This window comes from Gekko japonicus, unplaced genomic scaffold (genome assembly GCF_001447785.1).
Source record: "Gekko japonicus isolate JY-2015 unplaced genomic scaffold, Gekko_japonicus_V1.1 scaffold2544, whole genome shotgun sequence".
NCBI classification, from domain to species: Eukaryota; Metazoa; Chordata; class Lepidosauria; order Squamata; family Gekkonidae; genus Gekko; species Gekko japonicus.
In genome coordinates, this window is record NW_015169256.1 from 22886 (window position 1) to 43003 (window position 20118).

The 20118-nt window shown below is 44.1% G+C and overlaps 1 protein-coding gene across 1 annotated transcript in view; it reads left to right on the top strand.

The window, feature by feature from the left end:
* LOC107114905 (TBC1 domain family member 24-like) overlaps positions 1-12915 on the top strand; it is a 29343-nt gene extending 16428 nt beyond the window's left edge. Inside the window, exons 6-7 of the mRNA XM_015416511.1 lie at positions 3578-3839; positions 12770-12915. Of these exons, the coding sequence (XP_015271997.1) occupies positions 3578-3839; positions 12770-12915 (408 nt within the window). The remainder of the gene's footprint in view (positions 1-3577; positions 3840-12769) is intronic.
* The last annotated feature ends 7203 nt before the right edge of the window (positions 12916-20118 follow it).

The window sequence follows — 20118 nt, forward strand, 5'->3', positions numbered from 1 at the left end:
ACTAAGAAGAATCATTTACTTTTATATTTATCTATTTTTAATCCCCTTATCTACCAAATTTGGCTATTTCTAGGGATCTGCAAAATGAAAAAAACAACACTACCAGATTCTGGTTGAAGTCTATTGTTGTTTAGTATACGTGCTACCAAAGATAGCACTTCTTGTTTTATAAACTTGAGTTGGGTTCTTTAATAATGGAATTAAAGCTAGCCGTATTAGGAATTCAATCCAATAGTCATTTGTGTTGGTTTTAATGAACAATATATTTCTGGCTGTAACCACCCCACACATAATTGGGGTTGTACCTCTCATCCAAAACACACTCCCTCCAAATTTCAGACAGGTAAGAAAATGCATAGGAATTTCAGTAGTTCAGTGGGCACTGTAAATTTCTCACATGCTAAGCAAGCACCAGGTGGTATGTAAAGTGTGTGAGAGCTGTACTTTCAAGTCCCAGGATCCTCAGATGTGGGGTAAAAGATGGACTGTGTAGGTGAGGAATGCTAAACCATTCCTTGCTATACTACCCTTCAAATTCTCCTTCCTTCAGAATTTTTCTTCTAGCATGGCTGACTTTTTGTGATGGATCCTGGCCTAGAGAAAATAGGCTTCCAACAGTAGAGCACAGCAAAATAAGGGGAGATGGGTAGGGTTGCTAACGGGCCTGCGGAAAAATGTCCTGCTCTGTAATAGAAGCTTAATATGTGGAAATGGGCAGCTGGAGCTTGACATGGCATGGAAGTAAATAATATTACCTGATAACATCCCATTAAGCCTCTGCTGGAGGGACGGTCATTTTTTTCTCCAAGTAGTTGGCAATTCCAGGGAATTAGCTTTACTCACACATACATTCCAACTCTGCAGACTGATTAGATGGGGTCAGATGTGGTCATGTGATGAGACTTGATAATGTCATATTGAATAGCAATATTAATTGTAGAATTTTTACACACCACTAGGTATCTCTGTGTAGTCACAATCACATAGCTTTGAATGGAGGAGTATTTACCAGACTAAAAATAAATAAAACAACATGTAAAATAACTATACTTGACTCAAAGTTATTTATATCTTCCAAAGACTTTTTTTTTTAAGTGAGAAACTACGTGAATATTGTGCCCCCTTATTCCTTTGGTTTTCTGTAGCTTATACCAGAATTTGTACAGGATGGAGTGACATACATTCAACTCACGCAAATTTGTTTGCTCACAGGACTGCAGTGCTTAGAGGGAACATTGCCTAACATCCCATTAAACCTCTGCTGGAGGGACGGTCATTTTTTTCTCCAAGTAGTTGGCAATTCCAGGGAATTAGCTTTACTCACACATACATTCCAACTCTGCAGACTGATTAGATGGGGTCAGATGTGGTCATGTGATGAGACTTGATAATGTCATATTGAATAGCAATGTTAATAGTAGAATTTTTACACACCACTAAGTATGTAGATGGTATCTCTGTGTAGTCACAATCACATAGCTTTGAATGGAGGAGTATTTACCAGACTAAAAATAAATAAAACAACATGTAAAATAACTATACTTGACTCAAAGTTATTTATATCTTCCAAAGACTTTTTTTTTAAGTGAGAAACTACGTGAATATTGTGCCCCCTTGTTCCTTTGGTTTTCTGTAGAAGTCAGATGTTTTGGAGTCATTTTCTGTAGCGACAGGTTCTGGAGTTTAACTTCTTCAGTACTCTAGCTCTAATCCCAGGTTTTGGGGAGGTGAAGACATGAGCTTGAGAATAGAATAATAATAAACAAATACAGAAGTATTTAGGAAACAACATCTGGCCTTATACTGTATATGTATTTAACATCTTATGTAAAAAAATTTTTGAAATGTATGTCAAATTTGTAATTGGAATTGTGACCACTGAGGAAGGCCCTTTGAGGGGCCGAAACGCGTTTGGTTCAGTTGCACAGCACTAACCCTTCTATGTATGAATGTTGAGAAGTTTTTTATGTCTGAATGGTATATTTTTAATGAATCTAAGTTTTAAAATGTGTACACCTGAATAAATTTTGTATTTTCATAATATTTAGTGTCAGCTTAACCCTTGTGGATCCATAGCAACTTTTTGGGTTGAGTTTTCTCCCCCCCCTTTTTTTCCCCTTCCCCCTTCCCTTCCTTTTTGTTAGCGTCATTTTCTGTAGCGACAGGTTCTGGAGTTTAACTTCTTCAGTACTCTAGCTCTAATCCCAGATTTTGGGGAGGTGAAGACATGAGCTTGAGAGTGGTTAGTCACTGATAAAAGGCATTTTGCATATGATCAAATAAGTTACAGCAAGATGGTTTGCAATTAATGATTAAAGACAGTTGAGTAAAACTGGGAGTTTATTTTTCTTTTTCTGACTTCCTCTCATGACCCTGCCTATTCCTGAGGCAAATTTCCCTCTGCAAATAGAAACGACCATTCTCAAAGGAGTATACATTTCTCTCCAGTTATGACTTGTCACTGTGGACATTAAAGTAGAAAGAAACCACCCAAAAATGAGCAAAGATCCCAAGAATAAGAGGCTTTAGGGGAAAGCAGAACAATATATTTTGTCAGGAAGGAGTTCACTGATTCAGCTCTAGCCTTCTTGCAGTTTCCTTTCCCCCATTCATTATCAGGCAACCCAGACAAAAACTGCTTGCACATTTTCCCTTGTATATTCACAATGAAAAGGTCTAGAGACGTTTTTAAAAAGAAAGTTGAAAATTCAGGGAAGAGGCATAATATATTTCTGAAGAGTCATCTCTGCCGTATGCCCACCGTAGCTATGGGCATGTGTGTGTGTTCATGTTCTTTACTATTTACTAAGCATCTAGTTTCCTCCCCGCCCCCACCAGCCTTCACTGCTGCCTGCCACCATGTGCAAAAAAACATTTTGCCTTTTTACCTGCTGCTGGTAGGTTTCCTGTTCAGCAAGACAGAGAGGAGAATGTAGCCTGATGCTAAGCCTCTGCTTCTGTCCCCTCTGCCCTGTCTTTGCCCTTGCCTAGTTGCAGATGTAACCCCCAGACTAACACAAACCACACCTGTGTGGAATTTCTCCCAAAGTCAATGAGACTATACAATGATATACAGAAAGTTGGAAATGCTGTGTAGAGCACCCACAATTGGGATGATTCTGTTTAGTGGGAAAATCGCTACTGAGTCAGTCTTTGAAATGACTGCTCCTCCTGCCTTCCACTGCCTGCAAAACCCTTTCAAACTCATCACCAGCAAACTCATTTATTCTGCAGCCTTATATTGAAAATGTTGGGCTGTATACAGATGTTGATTGGCCAGCTCTACCAATTGACCCTGTTAGTTGTGCGACATCCTTTGGGTGGGATGCTGGGTGTTTAGTGGTGCTTTGTGTGATATCAAGGTCATCTATCCTTCAGCAGTTCATCCAGAACGAGCTCTATCAACAGTCCCCCACAGGTGTTAGGGAAGGGGGGGGTGAGCATTTTTTCAGTCTTTTCTTCCAGCCATGATATTGTTGATCAGCCTAATCCTCCTAAGTCATCCTGCCTTAATAGAGCAGACAGGATGTACGAGTTAGTAAGAGAGTCCATCTGACGTACATTCTCTGTTTGAAAGGTGCAGCCTGAAATGGAGCGATATGAGTGGGTGTTCATCAAGAAGCCAGAACAGGCCAAAGCCATGCCTCATTCCCCACGCCAACGTTCTCCATCTCCCTTCTCTCCTGAAGGTCACACAACCAGCTCGAACTACCTCACTGTGCCAAAGTTAAACATGATGAAATACCGCCTCTCTCCATTCCTGGCTGTTAGACACTTCAAGTTGCCTTCCAAAACAGCATCTATGTTCATGTCTGGGACTCGGGAAGGAATTGTCATTGGTAATTATTCTGTTGTAATGTTATATCTGCCAAAGAGATGACAATGGTACAAACACTTTATTTATTGATTTTTATTGATTTCTATCCCACCCATTCCGGTCAAGGCTGGCTCAGGGCGGCTGGTAACAGAATAAAATTTACATGAGATAAAACACAGTTCATCACATTAATAAATAATACAATAATATAAAACAGTATTAAAATCAACAATATTAAAGTGCTAGCACTTCTGATATTCTATTGGTCTGTTTCAGTTGTAGAAGGAAGGGGAGGGATGGGGCCAGGCAGTAGTCACAGGGACCTATGGCTCAGGACTTCCACCAGAAACCCTTTGCAATACATAAGAAATTTCTTTTAGAAAGGATTTCTGACATTAAATACCCCCAAACATGACTAATTCACCTCAGTATTCAAACTGATAACTACATACCCAGACACAATAAAACACAGATAAAGTTTATAAAAGATAGGGAAGAACAGTTTAGTAACACATTAAGGAACAAAATTGTACAGCAAACAAAACATGGGCACAGGCTACACTTGTATTTTTGATTGACAGATGCTGTGGTTGCCTTCCAATATGACTAACCTGTGGTGGGCTGGGGTCTTTTTTCTCCTGTTAAGCTCCTACTGAAGTATTTGTATCCCAGGGCTTTCCCACATTCTTATTTTCAGCACTTGTGCGTTCCCATTGCTTCTTGTTAGCCCCCCCCCCCCATCCTCACATGTTTTGCTCCCTCTAGTGGTTTATTCAATATTACACGGCTTCAGGCCCAAAGCTACCACAGGGCTCAGCCCCCTAGTGGTTTCTATGGGCCCTCCCCAAGCCTTGGCTTCCCCCCCCCTCCCATGGCCTGTCAGCAGGGACGACAAGGGCAGCACAAATGGTGGCGGTGGCCAGGCTGGGCTAAAAAGCAGCCTGGGCAGGCAGTGAACATGAAAAGTGCGGGGAGAAGTCTCCTTCTTGGGCTTCCACAAGACACTCACTGCATTGCCATCCAACAACAAGTAAGCCAGGCAAGGCAAGGAGGCAGGCGGCTGCCTCTTCTGGCCCCGGCCAGGGGTGCTCAGCTGTGCTGCAGTGCACCAAGGAGCCTGCATGCCGGGCTGGCCCAAGGTGTTACTGAGCCCAAGGTGAGGCCAGCTTGTGGCACCCACACCCCCCAGGCGATGCCAACCTCCCGGTGGGGCCTGAGACTGGGGGGAGGGGAGAGCGCTGCCATCGCCCCTGCAGGTGAGCGTCGCCCAGAGACCTGGGGGGGGTGTTGAAGAGTTTTAAGAGCCCCATCCATCTGGGGGCTGTTTGGCCCACTGACACCCAGCTCGGAAAGCCACCTGTTGGATCCCCCCGGGCCCCGCCACAGCCGCTCCAGCCACTGAGGACAGCCTGGGCGCAGGGCGGTGGGGCGAGGAGGAGGCGCCACTGACAAGGTGAGCCCATGCCAACATCGGCCAGAGCCAGGGGGCCGAGCAACGAGATGGCTCCCGGAGGGAGAGCACAGCTCCCCGGCCTGCCTCCTCCTCTGCCACCAGTGCCCTGCAGGAGAGCCACCACCACCAGAGGTAGTCCCGACAGTGGTGGTGGGGAGGGCGCGAGGGGTGGAGGCACAGTTCAGCACCAGCTGCGGCCCGCGGGAAGAACATCCCTGGTGCGGGGCGGTAGGGCGAGCCTGAGCTGATGTCGGCCGGAGCTGGGGGGCTGAGTGGCGAGATGGCACCCAGAGGAAGAGTGCAGCTCCCCAGCCCTCCTCTGCCGCTGCCGCCTCCACCACCACCAGTACCCTGCAGGAGAGCCACCGGTGGCGGTCCCACTGGGGAGGGGGGAGGGGGGAGGCACAGTTAGGCGCCAACTGCAGCCTGTGGGAAGAACATCCCGGGCGTGGGGCGGTAGGACGAGCCTGAGCCTACGTCAGCCAGTGCCGGGGAGCGAACAGCAAGACGGCACCCAGAGGGAGAGCGCAGCTCCCCAGGCCTCCTTTGCCACCACCTCCGCCGCCGCCGCCACCCCCAGTGCCCTGCAGGAAAGCCACCGGTGGCGGTCCCAGCAGGGAGGGCGCAGAGGGGGGGAGGCACGGTTCGGTGCCAGCTGCAGCCTGCGGGAAGGATATCCTGGGCGTGGGGCGAGCCCGCGCCAACATTGGCCAGAGCCGGGGGGGTGAGCGGCGAGACAGTGCTGGGAGGGAGAGCACAGCTCCCCGGCCCTCCTCCTCTGCCACCGCCACTGCCAGCACCCTGCAGGAGAGCCACCGGTGACAGTCTTGGTGGCGGGGAGGGTGCGGAGGGGAGGGGGGAGGCACAGTTCAGCACCAGCACCCTGCAGGAGAGCAGTTTGGCACCCTAAGGGCCGGCCCGCACGCTAGGCGAATGCCTAGTTCGCCTAGCGGGTGATCTGGCCCTGCCTGCATGTAGCACCTTCATGGCCAGCCCAGCTGCTGCGAGCCTCACCTCTCCTGGCCCCAGGAGGGAGCCGAGGGTAGAGATCAGGCTGTGCCTGGTGCTGCGCCGCCATGGGAGGGGTAACTGGGGCTCTTTAGGGAGGGAGGGAGCCAGATGCTCTTCAGGGAAGACCTGCCCTTGCACGGGGGTGGGAAGGGAAGCTGCGGCCACTGGGCATTATCCCACCTTGCCCTGGAGCCTGGGTGTGTGTGCAGGGCTGCCTTAGGAGTTCCACAAATTAAATCAAAGTTAATTTAATTAACTTTGATTTAATTGGCTGGTGAGGCCCCCCGAGCCCCTCTCCCCCCAAAATCCTTAGCTATGGGGATGCACTGCTTTATGTCTGGCATAAAAACCTGCAGTTTAAATCTGCAGGAAGATATGACAGACATAAAGCAGTGTAATATCGAATTGAGCACCAGAGGGAGCAACGCCCATGTGGAACAGAACCCCACCCCCACCCCCAAAGTAACAAGAACACACAAGTGAGGAAAGTGAGAATGTAGAAAAGCTCCCAGTTAAGTAAATACATATCGTCCACCTTTACACAGAGAGTAAATAGTAAGACAATAAATAATCCCTCTGGTTACCTTGTTCATAGCTTGGTCTTCCTTCCAACCTTACATGGAGTTCAGTCCAACTCTGCCCTGCCAAGGCTGACTTATTTTATAAGTGCTGGACTATCGTTTTTCATAGTTTTAACTGTTCCCCCCACTCTGAAAGGAAGCTTCCCAATGAATTGAACAGAAAAAAGAAGTCTCTGGCAAAAGAAATATGTCAATAATTAGGCATGCAAAAAGAGAATTTGAGGAGCAGGTTGCTAAAAGTATCAAGACAAACAATACAAATTTCTTTAAATATATCTGGAGCAGGAAACCAGCCAGAGAAGCAGCTGGGCCTCTCGATGACAAAGGAATAAAGGGATTTCTAAAGGAAGATATGGAGACGGCAGAAAAGCTCAATGAATTTTTTGCTTCTGTGTTCACTGTAGAAAGTGTGGGACTTGTACCCATGCCACAGCTACTATTTTCAGGAAAGGGGTCTGAAGAACTGAGTCAAATTGAGGTGAAGTTCTAGAACTATTGGGGAAATTAAAAACTGATAAGTCTCCAGGTCCTGATGGAGAGTTCTTAGGGAACTCAAATGTGAGAGGGGTTTTTTTAATAACATTTTATTTTTAATTGAGACAAACATACACAGATTGGGGGGGTTCCATTTCATCACTAAAGTATCTAGTTATATATCTCATATAATATCTAAATATCTATTTTCTATATTCCACCTTTTTATGTATATTCTTTTGCAATTGGTTTAAAATAAAGTTCCTGTTCCTTTCAAATCTAATTTATAAAATCTTGAAAAATTGTATAGTCTCTCTTGTCCAAAGGGTTTGACCTTCTTCTCTTAAAAGTATATGTAATCTCACATATCTAGAAAGTTTTAACCCTTTTTGTAGGATTTGATCCTCTTCTTCATTCTCTGGTTTCTCCTCTTAAGTTTTAAAGTCTTAATTCTGTGTCTTTTCCCCTTGTATGTTAGGAAAATAGCTTCTGGAAGTGGCCCTCTATATTCAGTTTTTTGGATGATTTGAGGTTCCATATATTCTTTACTTTTCTCCCTCTGAAGGAAAATTTCGTTTGCTGCTGTAAAGATTTCATCTCTTGTCGTTCTTTCATGTAATCTCACATTCAGTTCTCCAAACATTTTGTTTCTTTTTGTATACTTTTGTATTCTTTTTGTATTCTTTTCTGTAGGCCATGTCATTTTGCTTGCAGACTTCATCTGTATTTTCTGTATCCATATCTCTCACAAAGATGTATGCCATGTTAGTTTGCTCTTCCATCTGGCTGATCTTCTGCTGTAAAAGTAAGTCTAGGTTAGATTGCATAGAGTCCAGAGCCCTTTTCACAGCTTTTTCTACTACTGGAGTGATTGTTCCTTGTAAAGAAAGTTGGAGATCTGTAACCAATAGTGTTAGAATATTTTACCTTGTACTCCAGCCATTTTAAGATGTTGTATTAAAAACAAAGAATCTCTCCAGCTCTTTTGTCAATAAAATCTCTACACTTGCACAGCTTTCTATGCTTACCCAATTACATTAAAAACAAGAGGGTTCCTAGGCAAGGCAGACTTATCATTTAGTTGTAATACAGACTTATTAATTGTTTACAAGAACCTCAGAATATAATATACTTTACAATTTTCAACAAGCCGCAAAAGTATGCACAATGATTTATAAGGAAATGATGTAGTGAAAGTTAAAAATATATGCTTAATAGTTCATTAATTCTTCTTTCTCCTTGATTTTAGTTTATGGTCCAAATAATAAGATGTAAATATTTATAATCCAAATTAAACACCCTTCTATGAATCCTTATGGCTCAAATATAATTCCAGGGAAAATAGGTTTCTATTTCAATAATATAGAATCCGACGCTTATTACAGTGTTCCAAAGATTTAAAAGCCACAATATGGTTCTGTAATCCAAAGTAGAATAATATAACATTTATAAATCTGTTTCACAGTTTTCTTCTCAGACATCAACTTTATCATCTTTAGCCCAGTAAATTTATTAAGGAAATTCCTCTTGCTCCTCTTCTTAGCTGCTTTAAAGAAGTAAGGGGGAGGGGGAGATTTCTCACCCCTTCCTTTCTTTCCCTCCTTACAAATGGTTTAAAGGGCTTAATCAGTGGGAAAGTTTCTAGTATTGTTGCAGTTAGGGTTATTTATCTTCTTGTATTGTTTTGTTGAGATGTTCTGTTTTCCCCCCGTCCCGGGAAGTCACGACTTCACATCCATGGCTACTATGGATGCTCTCACTGAGATCTTGCTGGGGACAGTCTCGGACTTCAACCCACTTGCTGCCACTCACGGGGAGTCTGAGTCAAGCCCCTTGCCATTAGCTCCTCTCCGGAGAGCTCATTGGATCCAGTGATCCGGTGTCTTCACGGGAGCAAGTCCCTGAGCCGACCATTCTCGTTGCACCAAAAAACAGAAGCCTCAAATGTGACATAGTTGATCGACTAATCCGTATATGTAACCTGCCACTAAATTCAGCCACTGTACCAGAAGACTGGAGAGTAGCAAATGTTACACCAATTTTTAAAAAGGGGTCCAGAGGGGAACCAGGAAATTACAGGCCAATCAGCCTAACATCTGCCCCAGGCAAATTAGTAGAAACTGTAATCAAAGATGAAATTATTAGGCACATAGAGGAACAAAGCCTAATGAAAGGCTTCTGTAAAGGGAAGTTCTAACCTTTTGGAATTCTTTGAGAAAGTGAACAAGTGTGTAGACAACAGTGACCCAGTAGGCATTATATTCTTGGACCTCCAAAAGGCTTTTGACAAGGTACCTCACCAAAGACTCCTGAGTAAACTTAAGAGGTAAGAAGTAGGAATCAATGTACAGTTCTCACAATGGAGGAAAGTAAGCAGTGGGGTCTCACCAAGATCAGTCTTGGGGCCTGTACTATTAAATTTATTCATAAATGATCTGGAACTAGGGGTGAGTAGAATAGTGGCCAGGTTTGCAGATGACACAGAATTTTGAGAATGGTGAAAACCAAGGCTGAATGTGAAAAGCTACAAGAGGATCTCCACAAACTGGGTGAGTGTGCGACTATGTGACAAATGTTCAGAGCTGGTAAGTGTACGGTGATTCATATTGGGATAAAAAATCCCAGCTTCGAGTATAGGTTAATGGTGTCTGAACTTGCTGAGACTGAGATCTTGGTTTTGTAGTGGATAGCTCAATGAAAGTGTCGACCCAGTGTGCTTCAGCAGTAAAAAGGGAAACTCTATGTTAGGGAATATTAGGAAAGGGAATGAACATAAAACAGCCAATATTATAATACCCCTGTATAGTTCTATGGTGCAGCCTTGCTTGGAATACTGTGTACAGTTCTGGTCACGATATCTCAAAAAGGACATCACAGAGTTGGAAAAAGTACAACAGAGGACAACCAAGATAATTAGGGGTTGGAGCACCTTCTGTATGAGGAAAGTCTTAAGAATCTGGACCTTTTCAGTTTAGAATAGAGACTACTAAAGGGGGACATGATAGAGGTTTATAAAATTATGCATGGAATACAGAGAGTTGACAAAGACATTTTCCTCCCTCTCCCAAAACACTAGAACTGGATGGCATCAAGTGAAGTTGATGGGCAGTAGATTCAGGATAGACAAAAGGAAATACTTCTTTACACAGAGAGTGATTAAAATGTGGAATTCACTGACAGAGGATGTAGTGATGGCCACAAGAATAGCTTTAAATGGGAATTAGAAAAAATTATGGAGGATAGGGGCACTGGTTACTAACCGTGGTGACTGAGGGGAACGTCCATGTTCTGAGGCACTAAACCTCTGAATCCCAGTACCAGGTGCCAACATCAGGAGAAGGTCTCATCCTCTGTGCCGTTGTTGGCCCTTCAGAGGAACTGGTTGGCCACTGTGTAAGACAGGATGCTGGACTAGATGGACCAATGGTCTGATCCAGCAGGCCTCTTCTTATGTTAATACAGCCCCAGTTCAGCTGGGTTGATTCCTTTACCTATAAATGTTTTGGGGTTATGAGGAGCCCAGTGTGCAGCAAATGGCATTATAGAAGGAGCAGTATAAGGATGCCTACCACAAGGTCTTACAGAGAAGTCTAAAGATGGGAGGGGGGTGGCCAGATGTTTTTATGAGGGCACTGAGTGACAAGAATCTCTGCTTAGGTAGCAGGCATATCTCTGTGTATGTTAAGATAGCATGAAGAAAATAACTTGGACATAGTGACAGAATAACAAGCCTCTGACTGCTTTCATAAAGCAACATTCCAACCGGCTATACTGTATGCATGCAGAATAAGGCACTGATCTAAACTGGGGTCTGGGATTGCTGTGCTCATATGTAATGCAGTAGAGTTACACAACTGATGAATTATCTAAAGGCTATAGAGTCATATATTGTTGACAGCAACCACAAGGAAGCAGTGGTATCTGTTATGATTTAAAAATCCCAAATGCTTTTTGTGTATGGGACCGACCTTCTCTGTCTAAAAAGCTGAAAAATTTTTATTTTCTTTTTGCAAGCAATGTTGACATTTAGGGCAGAGTTAGTTTTCCTAAATGCAAGACGAAGAGCCAGTTTGGTATAGTGGTTAGGAGCGTGGACTCTAATCTGGGAGAACTGGGTTTGATTCCCCACTCCTCCACTTGCAGCTTAGATGGAATACACTAATAGATGCAGCCAAGTATAAGGATCATAGGCAATTTTGGAAAATAGTTGCAAGTGCTGAGAAAGTAAGTACTGTCAACAGGGAGCACATAATTCCTGCAAGGATATGGGAAAACCATTATGAAGAGTTATTCAAAGGAGGGAATGAGGAATCCCTCCCATTGAGAGAGTTGAGCAACTATCCAACCTGGGATCCAGTGTCAACCAAGGAGGTGGAATTTGATTGTATAATGATTTAATGTAAGATAATGTATATAAGCTTCAATAATTAAAAAATACATTTTAAAAAAAGGTAGCAGGCATATCTCTGTGTATGCTAAGATAGCATGAAGAAAATGACTCAGACATAGTGACAGAATAACAAGCCCCTTACTCCTTTCATACAGCAACATTCCAACCGGCTATACTGTATGCATGCAGAATAAGGCACTGATCTAAACTGGGGTCTGGGATTGCTGTGCTCATATGTAATACAGTAGAGTTACACAACTGATGAGTTCTCTAAAGGCTATAGAGTCATATATTGTTGACAGCAACCACAAGGAGGCAGTGGTACGTGTTATGATTAAAAAATCCCAAATGCCTTTTGTGTATGGGACTGACCTTCTCTGTCTAAAAAGCTGAAGATTTTTTATTTTATTTTTGCAAGCAATGTTGAAATTTAGGGCAGAGTTAGTTTTCCTAAATACAAGATGAAGAGCCAGTTTGGTGTAGTGGTTAGGAGCGTGGACTCTAATCTGGGAGAACTGGGTTTGATTCCCCACTCCTCCACTTGCAGCTGATGGTGTGACCCTGAGTCAGTCATAAGTTCTTTCAGAGCTGTTCTCTCAAGAGCAGTTCTCAAGAGAGCTCTCTCAGCCTCATCTACCTCACAGGGTGTCTGTTGTGGGGAAGGGAAGGGATTGTAAGCCACTCTGAGACTCCTTCAGCAGGGTATAAATCCAGTCTCTTCTTCTTTCACCAGTTCAATTATTTAGATGAAAACATTTGGGCAGTAGTTACTACTGTTTAGGTGTTGGCAGTTTTTTTTCTCACAAAGTAACAGTCAGGTGATTCATTATGAAAATGTAGCATTTGAGTGCCAGCCTTGCTAAATACCAAAGATGACCCAAATCCCCCCCTTGGTATGTGTTGTCCAAGTGCAATCAGAGCCAGAAACCATCTTAGATATATAACTACTAGAAAAAAGAGATTGCACAACAGTATCTAGGCATGTATCCTGTAACCAGTCTAGCAAGCGGGAGTCCTTAGTAATCTATGCTGTTGTTTTCTAGGTGGAGGAGGAGGACAGGCTCTGTTCATTGATGCTGATCTGTACCATGGGAGAACAGAACACTGTGAAACATTTGATAACTCCCCTCTCTGCCAAGAAAACTTTCAGGTACAGCTCTTAGAAGTATGGGGATTTCAGAATTCTTGAGGATACTCTCTGTGCCACAAGAAGAGATGAAATATTTCAGCTCCTTATGAAGAGATACAACATTACAGAGCGAGTTTCTTCTCTACAGCACCCGAATGAAATAAAGACATCAGATGAAATGCTCAACTTTCAATTATGCCCCACCAAAGAGGACACCTGTAGATTTCATTTGATGCAGTGTATCTTATTGGAAATCTCTTTCATTTACATTTGTGCTATTATGTACAATGTGTACAAGTGGAAATAGAGGGGGGGCTCTGAAGACAAACAACTAAGACCAGGAAAAGACTCTTTACTTATAACTTAAATCAGAATGCTTTATTATTTTATTCCTGTATTTTGTCTCCTTACAAACTTTGCAGGATTCTCACCCTAGCTGAAGCCAGTCCTTGGATATAAACTTCAAATGGTAATTGAAAGTTTACAGCAGGGGTGTCAAACTCATTTCTTATGAGGGCCAGATCTGGCATAAATGAGATCTTGTTGGGCCAGGCCATGTGTGTCATAAAATGTAATGCCAGGTAGCAGAGATATAAACTTTATAAAGGACACAGACAAACACAATTAAAGATTTTTTAAACTTTAAATAAAGCTTGCTTAAAACACTAGCACTCAGAATATTTGCTCTATTTAACAGTCTCTGATAACTGAAACCTCTTGCTCTGAATTATGGCATCAAAATGTCTGTGCTGTAGCAATCTAGAGTATGATGCTCAGGTGTGTATCTGTAACGTACAAGCCTACTTTTGATTTATTGACATTAATTACAGAAATCTCATCCTCAGTGTTCCTAGCCTAGGACCAGGGGAAAACATGAAATGGCTGGGCTTTGTACATAAGTTGCTTCATGTGCTGGTCAAGAACATGAGAAAGCATCCTGACACAGACAGAGGGCCATGTGTTTGTCTACAGAACTATATTCTTCCCCAGAGAAATAACTACAACTTCCTACAAAGGAAATCTGCTGGGTGAACTTGGACACATTCTCAGCCTAATCCACCTCACTGGCTTGTTATTATTCCTCCTCTAAAATAGTTCATATTGCTTTCTTACTGAGAAAGACTGGATCATGAGGGCATGAATACAGTGAAAAGGGGGAGGGAACCCAGTTGTACTCAGGACAGCCCTGGTATAAAAAGCCCAACAAAACACACACACACTGTCAGAAGGCACACAAAACCTTGAACAAAACTTAAAGGTGCTTGGTATTTCTCCCATGCTATTGAGGCAGCCCAGCAAAGCAAGCTCTCCCTCGTTCCCTCCCTCCATTCAGGGAGGAGCTTCAGCCAAAGAAGGAAAGAAAGGCTTCCCTTTATCTCCTGCAGCCTGGCCAGTAAGCAAACTCTGGCTGTTCCCTCCCTCCCCCTAAGAGGAGGAGGGGGAGGAGCCTCAGCCAGTTCTTTACCAGACTCTCTCAATCACACAGGAGAGGCTTGCCTATTGATCTCTCCTGTGCGATTGAGAGAGACTAGTAAAGCAAGCTGTGATGTGGCGGCAGCAGCAGAACTGGTAAAGGAAGCAGGAAACAGCCAGCTCCTTGAGGGCTGGATTGGGGCCCTCCGAGGGCCTGATCCAACCCTCGGGCCGCATGTTTGAGAACCCTGATTTACAGTATATATCTTCTTTCCCAAACCTCCAAGGTTATGCTACTTAGCAGCAGACCCACCAGCATCTTTAAAATCACCATATGCTATAAGAAATGCTTTGAAACATGGCTGCTTTTGCCAACAGAGAGTTACTAGGAAGCTAGAAATACCATTTCCTTGGCTATGCATTTTTGCACCTTTTAAAAGAAGATACACTGGAAAATAAAATGCAGCATGTGTAGAGTTCCTGTTTTGTTCACCAGCACTCCTTCGGCCTTCAATAGCATACTTGTGTAGTTCTGCATCTACACCAGACATTCAGGCAGACAAGCAGGTGGTCTGTCCCTATGGTCAAAACAAAACTTCAAAATGCCCTTGAGCCACTGTAGACCTTCTCAAGAAAAAGGCAGGAGAAATCTACTGACTTGGGGTCTCTCTAGACAACATGCTTTTCACCAGTTGTACAAACCCTCCAGGCATCATGTTCTTTTCTGTAAAATAAAATTAAGAAATGTCAGTGGAAGATTTGCTATTAAAAATAACGTTCCTACCCAAGAAGTGTTTTTAGAGCAGGGATGGGAATTGAAAAACCAAGCTTCCCATAAAAATTAAAGAAAATTGCCTTCAGCATTCAGGTTTGTCAATTATTATTCCACATGCCAGTATCATTCTATCCTGTACCAATGAATAAAAATGCTGCCTGGTATTCTCTTTATCACCAGGGATGTAGTATGAATGTCACCACATGCTAGCAAACATCATTGATATTCAAAGCAGCATGCAAATCATTATTCAAGCACCAAGTCTATGTATGTTAATAGCCTTAAAATACATGCCTCCTAATGTGTTTCAGACTTTTTTTGCATTGGAACAGTGCTTCTGTCAAGCTTTGGCATCCATATTGGCCTATTCTGTCCCTGTTAAACATATTCTTTGTTAGCATCTGCTTTTGCCCTGCCTGAACCTTATTGCTGTACCTCTGCCCTCGCTTTCCATTTGCATTCCTTAGGGTGTGTATGTGTGTTGTTAGAACATTAGGGAATACCACTTGGTAATGTTCTGCAGTGAGCCCCAAGACAGCATTCTCATGAGAATGTCCTTGGTGAAGTCTTATGCCTGGCTAGGTTAGATAGGGCAACCATATATCTGTCTGAGTTGCTACAGAAACGCTGACAGTGTGAATGGAATTTGGGGGTTTCACTTATATGCTGCTTTTCCCCACCTTTGCAAATTAGTCTTAACAAAGAGTTTGAACCCATAGCATCTCATATCTTCAATAAAGCAATTCACTGCCAAAGTGAGTGTGGAGAGTGATTTGACTGGGAACCTGACAGATTGTTAGGACTCCACTATTTACTCCTACCCAAACCCCCCACCGGCCCAGCATGGGGAATGGAGATGGAGGCGGTGGGGCAAGCATGAGCACCAGATTTGAACCCAAGATTCTTGCACCTGACCCCCACAAGAAGAAAATTGGGGAAAGCATGGGCACCCGCCCCAAGAAGCAAGTCCTGTTTCAGCACCCCGATCACTGGGATGATCCGGCCTGGTTGGGGAGTACCCTGGGATTCAGAGGAGCCCAGGGTAGGGATGAGCGGGAACGGCACCATGTCGCCCACACCTTCCAAGATGACCTGGAGTTAGGGAAGGTGCGCAAGGTATGGGAAGATGACCCAGCGATGGAGAATACCCACTCCAGTCTTCGGTCCAACATAAAGGAGCTGAAGGAAGGGTTCCAGTACTTGTTGAAGAACCTACCCAAACTAGTGAAGGAGTTAATGGAAAAGGAGGTTTCCGAGTCCTCCTAGGAAGAAGAGGAAGAGGGTGGAGATGAGGCCAAGCCACTCCCCCAGCCATCCCACAAGGTCGGAATGGAGCGCAAGAGGCCTCGAGATGCCCTGGAAGCTACCTTTGACGGGAGCCCCGTGAAGTTGGCATTCTTTGTGATTCAAGTGCGGAAGATGCTACCAGAGTGAGGCCACACCTTCGCATTGGCTGAGCAGAGAGTGGACTTCGTAGGCTTCCAGCTGCGCGACTGGGCTGCTGACTGGTTTGCTGACTACTGAAAGATGTCAAGGCTTTCATGCAAGCCCTGCAGCCCCAGTTCGAAGACCCACTGGAGTTGGAGAAGGCCCGGACCCACTTAAGAGGCATCCACCAAGGCACTCGTTCAATCCAGGAGTACTTGGATGAGTTTAAAGCCACTGCAGCCAAACTCTTGGGATGGCCAGAAGAGGTCCCGATCGAGTTTTACTGGGTGGGCCTGAACACTACCATCCCGGAGAAGGTGCTGGCCCAAGACAACCCGCTCAACCTGGCAAGGTGGATCCAGGTAGCGTGCGAGGCTGAGAACCGGCATAACCTGGTGAAGCTCTACCAACACAAGGCACCCACCCATGGTGAAGGTGGGCAGTGGGGAGCCCGAGGTAGAGGACCATTACCCAAGGGAGATCGGGAGCATCGTCTGAAGAAAGGATTATGCCTGTGCTGTGGGAAGGCTGGCCATTTCGCTGCAGAGTGCACCTGCACCCAGTCAGAGGACCATTAGAGGCATGAGGAGGGAGACCTGCGCAAAGACTACCGTGAGAAGAAAGGGAAGACATCAGGGAAGACACCCAAGTCGCCTAAGCCCCTACAAGCTGCAGAATTCGCCTCTTCGGTGGTGACGTCCTCCAGCAATGGTGATAGGCCTCAGAAGCAGGGGAAAGGCCAGGTCCTGCTGTGAAGGGCGCCAACTTCACCAGGTCATGGAGGGGATCCTTGACTCCAGGATCAGGAGAGGCCAACTATACTACCTGGTGAAATGGAAGGACTTTGGGCCTGAACATAATGAATGAGTGCTATCTAAGCATATCAGAGCAACCCGGTTAATTACGGAGTTCCATCAACATCACCCTCACAAGCCGGGGGGGTTGAGGGAGGCTTGGGGGGGGCAGTATGTCAAGCTCTGGCATCCATATTGGCCTATTCTGTCTCTGTTAAACATATTCTTTGTTAGCATCTGCCTTTGCCCTGCCTGCACCTTATCGCTGTACCTTTGCCCTTGCTTGCCATTTGCATTCCTTGGGGGGGGGGTTGTTAGAACATTACAGAGTATGGCTTGGTAACTTTCTGAAGTGAGCCCCAAGACAGCATGCTCACGAGAATGTCCTTGGCAAAGTCTTATGCTTGGCTAGGTTAGATAGGGCAACCATATATCTGTCTGAGTTGCTATAGAAACGCTGACATTGGTGTGAATGGAATTTTGGGGTTTCACCTATATGTTGCTTTTTCCCGCCTTTGTAAATTAGTCCTAATGAAGAGTTTGAACCCGTAACATCTCATATCTTCAATAAAGCAATCCACTGCCAAAGCGAGTGTGGAGAGTGATTTGACTAGGAACCTGACAGCTTCCTGAGATAACCAACAAGTTCAGTGTATCTAAACATATCTTTTCCCCAATTGTACATGTTTTCTCCTGTGCTTCTTTTCTCTATCTGGTGAACACAGAACTGATCAATACAACCCAAGGTGTCATTTTCAGATATGCCATGGCAATATGTAACTAAGGCTATAAAATAGACAACTACAGAGATTGTGGACAGGTGGCAGAAATGCAACCGAGTGGATTGCTATGTATCCCATGCAACCAATTCAACATAGGTGGTCTAGATAGAAGAAAGTTCCAATGCAGTGGTTAACTAATGAGAAAGGAGCAGATCTTAAAATCAAAGTTGGTGGTATTGAATGTCTCTTGCAGAGATGTACCAAAATGAAGAGTAAAAAAGTAAGATGGGGCAACGTCATGAAAATATTGGTCGGAAGGAATAAGAAGGTTGTAATGGATGTAACAAAACAGAGTAATGAAGTGTGATACAAATTTGTGGATTCAGATGGGTACCCAGAGAAAACCTATTGCAAGACAGGCCCCAAAGAGACAATAACAGAACACCACTAGTGGTCACCTACAGCTCTCAACTCAAAACAGTTCAACACATCATACAACCTCTACTAGATAAAGACAGTTCTCTTTCACAAGTACTGGGGGGGCAAACCTTTTATTGCTCACAGATAGCACCCCAATCTTCAATAACTCACCTACAATAATACAACATCTAATTTGAACATGGACACTGGTACCAGAGCTTGCAATAAACCCAGATGCCAACTTTGCTGCCACATATACCCAGAAAACGCAATCACTGGACCTAACAACATCAACTGTACCATCTCAGGCTCATTCAGTTGCTCATCTTCTAATATTGTAAAGGTAAAGGTTCCCTTACTCGAAAGCCAGTCGAATCCGACTCTAGGGTTGCGGTGCTCATCTCCGTTTCAAAGCCGAAGAGCCAGCGCTGTCTGAAGACGTTTCCATGGTCATGTGGCTGGCATGACTAAACACCAAGGCGCACGGAACGCTGTTACCTTCCCACCGAAGTGGTACCTATTTATCTACTTGTAATTTCTTCCTTTCGAACTGCTAGGTTGGCAGGAGCTGGAACTGGAGACGGGAGCTCACTCCATCATGCAGCACCAGGGTCTCGAACTGCTGAACTACTGACCTTCCACAGTCTGCAGTTCAGTGTCTTAACCACTTGAGCCACCGCAGGTCCTCTAATATTGTATATGCAGTTCTCTACATAGGGCAAACAGGTCAAACCCTACACCAAAGGATAAATGGATACAAATCTGACATCAAGAAACACAAAACTGAGAAACCTGTAGGAGAACGTTTTCAACCTACCAGGACACTCACTGGGCAGCTTCAAAGTAACTGTTTTATTGCAAAGGAATTTCAGAAACAGACTAGAATGGTTTCCAGTTATTACAACACTCAGGACAATGGATCCTTATTGGGTTCTTATCTTACTACACATGCTAAGTCACTCAGTTCTTGCATCTGTTTCTTAACTCTTTTATTATCTGTATGTTAATTTGCTGCTATTCACAGGTTACCTGCTTTACATCAATCTTAGCTATACTTATCACTTAGTTACTTATGCATCTTGACTCCAATTACTGTAGCCAGAACTTGCACCTCTTGAAAGATTTTGGTACATATGCAATCTGATTAATACCCTATTGGGGTAATTGATTGCATCCTAATGAAAACAGTGCCTAGATGGCCTCATTCAAATCCAGTAGCACCTTATAAACCAACAAGATTATTAGGGTATAAGCTTTCAAAAGTCAAAGCTCGTGATGGGAGTTTCAAAAATAATTAAAAAGCAACAAAGCACAGGTTATAAGGCATTAACCTGGAGCAGAGTTTATAAAGATGTTTGATTAACGTAAGAGCCACATAGAATAAAAGTTAGATGTTTGAGAGCCACAAGACATGAGCACACGTTTTAATTGAAAAATATGCAAATATGCCTTCTCCAAGCTAAGCCAGTCTGCCAGTGTGGTGGGGCTTTAACTTTAACTTTAGATGGGGAGGGAGGGGAGAAAGACAGAAAGAAAGGTGGAAAGAATAAAGTAGAAAGAAAGCAAATCAAGGGGGAGGGGGGAGAGGCAGAAAGAAAATAACTAACTTTAAATGTGTCCTCCAAGCTCCCCACGCTGGCTGGCTTGGCGAAGGGATTTAAAGAGACAAATGCTTTCTCCAAGCCAGCCGGGGGGGGGGGGGGGGGCATTT